We start from the raw sequence: 6,000 nt of genomic DNA, 5'->3' as shown, positions 1-6,000 counted from the left end.
CTCCTATCCTCACGCCCCACCCTTATGGCTTAGGTGCTTTAGTACTACATAGAAGTGCCTCCCTCTGTATAGGACGCACAAGTCAGAACCCTCTCCTGAAGGTAAGAGCCTATACCCTTTCTTTAAAAGGTTATGTACTCCTTTCTGAAAACGGGGAAGAAGCTGGTAGTCCTGCTACTCTCCTTTATAAGATAGCCTAGTGGTTACAAAATTCACCTGCAGTGGTTACAAAATTTATCTAGGTTTTGGGAAGACCCACGTTCAATTCCTTTTCCTAACCCTGCTGCTATTTTGCGCAAGGGACTAGATTGCACAGTAAGACTTCTTGGGCACATCTACATGAGAAGTTTACTGCACAGTTGCCTAATTAACTGTGCGGTAAACATTTCAGTGTCTGCACATGCACCTGCATTAGGGAGCATGAAACAAATAAACTCCGCAGCAGGGTAGTACTTGTAAATACAAGTCCTACCTGGCTGGGGAGTTTTTTAGTGTGCAGCAGCTCATGTGTAGATGTTGACTGCCTGGCTGGGGCATGAGGGTGCTTCAGTGCTAGGGCTACCTGCCAGCTAGCCCCACTGAAGCACCTTCATGCCCCAGCCAGACCCTCTGCAGCACACTGAACCCAGATGGAGCAGCCCCAGGCCCCCTGCCAGCTGGGGCTGCTACAACCTGGTTCGGTGTGCTGCAGTCTGGGCACAAGTGCAGATGTGTGCCTGGGAGCTTCCTGAGTGCCTACCCCTATATTCAGTAAATCTGGCCTTACAAATCTAAGGTATTTTATACATATTTAATTCACTCCACTTAAATCTCTATACATCATCTCCTAGCCTTTCTATATTGAGGATGAGTGTAAAGATATGAAAGCCACTGCAGGATCAAACACAAAAAAGCTATAGTATATAATATAAAGAAGAAAACTGTATGAATGCCTGACTTCTTAAATGAAAATATTTTAAAGATTGGTTGAACCTCACTGGCATGTAGAGACACTGTTACACAGAGGTCAGTTATAAAAAAGAAAAAGTCCTACTGCATAGATATTCTTAATTCTATAAAGAGAGGAAGTAAATATGGAAATGAGAAGCTCTTTCAAGTACCGTGGAATGCCTTTCTTGAAGAAGGGTAAGTGTAAAGTGAAAAGTGTTTCTAGCAAATCAGTGTAATTCCATTTAGCAATCTTAATTATCAACCTTGTTTCTCATATTTTTAGTATATTTCCATTAAAAAATATATAAAATGTTGCAAAAGTGCCCACTCAGCACAAAATATTTTTTTCTTGTTGCTTTTCCCAGTAAAATTTGAGAGTCAGCAATAAGGAGCACAATACCATATTTCATGTAGCTAAACCTTCTATTTTCTACTAATAATTTAGTGAAAATTTTAATTTGTGAATGAGCTTGGACTCTTCCATTTATGATAACAATGTAGATTTAGATAAGAAAAACATCCAAATAAAACACTTTGAACATTTTCTGATTTTATTCAGACTGTTGAGTTTGTCTTTTTAACTTTACATTGTAAAGATAAGCACATGTTTGCCACAGAAGAAATAAGTATTCTAGTATTTTCCACAGGGATGCTATGAATGAATTTTTACAGGAAGGCAACAGGAATGATACATTTAGGGCTTGCCAACAATTGGTAAATTATTTCAGAATAAGGCTGAACATGAATTATTCTGGAATAAATGTATTGTTTTGGAGGTTAGCTTAATCTTCTTCAAAAGATTATCAGAAAAAAGCTACTCTTATTCTGAATTTCCAGATGCAAAGCAAATCTGGAATTGTTATTGCAAAACAGCTATACCAAAAAAAATTCAGCCAATGTCCATGCATATACAAACCCTGACTATATACGACAATAACAAGTTAATTAGGTATTCTACTTATTACAATAGCTTTTGACAAAAGAGGACATCCAAGCACTCTGACTGGCTTCCACCCATACTAGCACATTATCAGTATGGCTAAGAGCATGTATGCCTCATTTGTCAGCATATTGCATCTCTCATCTTAGGGAATTCCTATAGCCACATTATATGCTTTAAAAGCTCAGTTGTGGTTTTAAAGCTGAAGTACAAAGCAGTGAAAAATTGCTTTCTATCCTTCAATACTTCTTTATTATATGTAAAGTCAAGGGTATGTAACATTAATGTTGAAATTTGTACTATTTTCAGTTCTAGGGTTAACTTCATATGTTAAAAATTATTCTCACTTTGGCTTTCAGCTTCTTGTGTCCAAGATCTGGGACTCTTAACTTGAGACACACACATTTCCACGTAATATTGCTTGCTTATCTTACATGTGACAATGGCTATTTTAAGTAGGTGAGTCATCAATAATTGGGTAATGTCTACTCTATAATTGGGTAATGTCTAGCCAGTAAGATACAGATGCCCTAGCTTTCTAGACATGTATGTATAAGGACTGTATTTTTTGTCAGTTAATCAGCATGTGTAATCATGCTTAATTCTGAAGAGGGTGCAGTCCAAATTCTTGTCAAGGTAACTGTTCTTCTTTATCTTCTGAGGCATGACTGGTCTGCATAAAATAGGCCTTTTTTAAGTGGTCCACCATAACTTTTTCCTCATCCTCTAAAACTGCATCTTCTTTCATCTCCCATCTGAAAGAAAACATACTTTTGTTAGTTCCTTTGTGCTTTTAAAGTCATAAAACAAACAAAACAATTTTAAAATTAGAAATAAGTCCCATGTATTAATTCCCAATCATACTGATGAAGTGTGCTAATTGAAACTGCTGAACCAGATGTGACATGAACAGAAAGTCACACCCTATGCATTGGCCTTTAAACTGCTAATCTTTCTCCTTTATCTATGCCACAGTATTGTCATTTTAGTTTTGTATCATGCCTTGGTAGTAAATTGACCAGAAGCAGTGAAAAACTGACAGAAAGAAGTAGAGCAGCTAGCATGTGTTTCTGAGACATGGTGTTAGCAAATACATCCATGAGTCAATTAGCTAACAGTAAAAAAAGAGATACCATCAGCTTTTTTATTAATGAACATAATGGGTGTGTCTCCACAAGTGGGAATGTGCATTTCCTCAGGAACAAAGGCACTTCCTCAGGCATGTGCCACTGCTACTTGTGCCCAGGGAATGCCCTCTGGCACGCAGCATGTTGTCCCAGGTCAGGTAGAGGAGGTTGGAGCCAGCACCTGGCCTGGCCCTGCGAGTCTTACCTGGGATTGTGGGGACTTCTGGGGACTGCAGCTGCGGCAATCTGGCAGCAGGGTGCCTGACTGGCAGCCGGAACATGGCTTTGGCTGGCCAGGCTCTGGTTTCGGGTAGCACACGCTGCCACCACATGCACCAACACGCTCTATTTAGGTACAAGGTTTTTTGACACCAGGATCTCCCAGTGTCAACCCCTTCATCGCCCACCCCCATGCTGCAAATTAGCAGTGCAGGGAATGCCTGCATGTGTGGCATGTGTGGTGTGCAGCACAGCAGAAGGGTCTGTGACACTGCATACCACACATGCACACTTGCCTGAATGTGCCCTATATGGCATAGTGTTTTTCTTTCAAAGTGGTATACGTGGATTCAAAAAGCTTCCCCACATTTAAAAAAAAATAACATATACCATTTCACCCCTATTAGTGAATGCATGAGCATCTTCTCTTTCTTATATAAGGTTGCTCACTTCTAATCTAGATTCCCATTAAAGTTAATGGCAAAACTTCCATCAAATACAAAGGGATCAGGATTCAACCCCCATCTTGGCAACAGAGAACCTGAAATTGAAAATATATACTTTATTTACATTTATGGCTCTCTCTTTACTACTTCCTTGTGTGTATATATATTTTCATTATCTGGTGATAGAGAGACTTATTTTAAGAAATATTACTGATAATTTATAATATTACCTTTCATATCATGATTAGAGACTTCTGCAGGGAATTTCTGTTCACATAGTTATTTTTATTTAGTTCTACTCGTATTTTAACACTAGTTATTTGTAAGACCAAGGAAGGGCATTCAAACATATTTATTAGTTTATTAAGCAAAGCTGATTTTGCTGCTGCTGGGGCCAAGTTTTATCAACTATAAACCACTCCACAGAAACATATTTTATCTGATGATGATTTTACTTTCTTTCTTAAGAACAGCAGCAAAAATTCCAGTTATCGAGATCAAAAGACTATTTCTACAGATCTAGTGAATAGCCTTTCAAATGTGCAACATATCACTGCACTGGAGTCCTTTTTCCTCACAAAAAATCTACTGGGTCAGGGACAGAAGTTACACATAAACTGGTTTAAGAGATCAGAAACTGGCTTAAACCTGTAACAACAGAAGTTCAGTGCACATAAACCAGTTTCAAAATGGCCGAAACTGGTTTAAGATAAATCTGGCTGAATGTAGTATCAGACTTGACTGATTTGGGTCAAACTGGTTTATGAAACTTCTGTCTCAGACCCCTTCCTGGTTCAAGTTATATCACAGTTTTACATGCTTTGCATGCCCTGAGCTGAGCTGTGCTGTTTGCTCCAGAGAGCAAGGCTGGCCCTGCCCCTCTGCTCCCTAGCTGGAGCAGTGAGGGCTGGCTGAGAGGAAGTGGTGAGGGGAAAGCTTGGCTTGGGTTGCAGCCCAGTCTACAGTGGGGGGGAGGACTGCCCCCACCCCTGGCAAACCCTGGCTGGGGTCTGGGGCCAGGGAGGGGTGTTAAACACTCCTTCCCCAGCTCAAATTTACTGCTGGCTGCAACTGTGGACTACAATCCCAGAGACACCTGGAAGCAGGAAGAGGAAGTGATGAACAACCCTGCAGAGTCCTGCTGTTGTGATTGTGGACTACAAATCCCAGAGACCTCAGGAGTAGCAGGAAGAGGACGTGAACACACAGCCAAAGAGCCATGCTCTACCTCCCCCTGGCCTGAGCCACTGCAGACATGTGGCTGTATTTTCTGTATCAAAAGTAAATGTCTGTTCACTTCTGTTTCAATTTAATTTATGCAATTTAGACTGAATCAATTCAGCTTTGGGCATTTTGACTGTCTGTACCCAGCCCTGAAGATTAGGCCCCTTTATTTCATAAAGCTTTATGTTTTATGTTGGCCAGATCTCATGCAAACCATTTTTAAACTGATGTAATTCCACTGATTTCAATGTAATTGTTACCAGTTTTCATTACAGTATGTAAGAGCATGTAAGTGGGGCTCCCTGAGTAGCTCCTCAGCCAGTGCTCCCAAGGAAAGGACAGTCTTTTAAACAAACAAACAAAATCAACTGCTTCTATCCTGTCCTGGACATGAGGAGGGAAACCCTTTTTGCTCTGGTGCTAACACAGAAGCCTACCCCCCCACCCCTTTTGCAACATGCTGTTCTGCTCACAGTGTTTCCTCCACCTCTGCTTACTCTTCTGGGAGTTTTTCATCCTGAAGACAGGATAGTTGCACCTTACAGAATAACCAAAGTAGATATAGATATAGATATATAATACAAGATTTTGTGAGCTTAAGCTCATGAAAGCTTGTGCTATATATCTACTTTGGTTAGTCTACAAGGTGCAATTCTACCTTGTCTTCTACTTAAGACTAACACGCTAATGCGCAGTAGAATTAGTTGACTGCACATTCATGTCACCTAAAAGACATGAGCTAGCACTACTGCACAGTAGTGCCAATTACAGAGCATTAAGTTAATACCTGGTATTACAGGTACTAAAATTAATGTACCATAATTATGGCACATTAATGCAAGTATAGACATGCCACCTAGGGCAAAGCTTTGAGTTGATTGTAGCTGTTCCTTGGGGGGATGGGGAGTTGAAGAAAAGGAGCATAAATAAGAGAGGACCAGTTAGAGAAGGCATCAGGGAAGCTAAGATGACTGAAAAAACACCAATGAGCTCTTAATAAAAGCAGAGTGAGTTTTTGAATAATAGAATCACAGAGTGGAAGGGTTATCTAGTCCAACTGCCTGCATAAATGCAGGATTCACTTTTCATAAACCATCTCAGCTGTTATGTTTGT

The 6,000-nt window shown here is 40.2% G+C and overlaps 1 protein-coding gene across 10 annotated transcripts in view; it reads right to left on the bottom strand.

Annotated features, from left to right (window-relative positions):
• Positions 1-1,463: 1,463 nt before the first annotated feature.
• The window catches only part of KIAA0825 (KIAA0825 ortholog), a 426,905-nt gene continuing 422,368 nt past the window's right edge, over positions 1,464-6,000 (bottom strand). For 7 of the 10 annotated variants that reach the window (XM_019483483.2, XM_059725027.1, XM_059725030.1 and 4 more), the window contains one exon: positions 1,464-2,625. In XM_019483483.2, coding sequence (XP_019339028.2) covers positions 2,502-2,625 — 124 coding nt within the window. In that variant the 3' untranslated portion in view covers positions 1,464-2,501. The remainder of the gene's footprint in view (positions 2,626-6,000) is intronic. The other 3 variants (XR_009461085.1, XR_009461086.1, XM_059725026.1) reach the window with 3 other exon arrangements.

This window comes from Alligator mississippiensis, chromosome 3 (genome assembly GCF_030867095.1).
Source record: "Alligator mississippiensis isolate rAllMis1 chromosome 3, rAllMis1, whole genome shotgun sequence".
Classification (NCBI taxonomy): domain Eukaryota; kingdom Metazoa; phylum Chordata; order Crocodylia; family Alligatoridae; genus Alligator; species Alligator mississippiensis.
The sequence above is the reverse complement of the archived record's forward strand: the minus strand, read 5'-3'. Positions and strand labels throughout refer to the sequence as shown.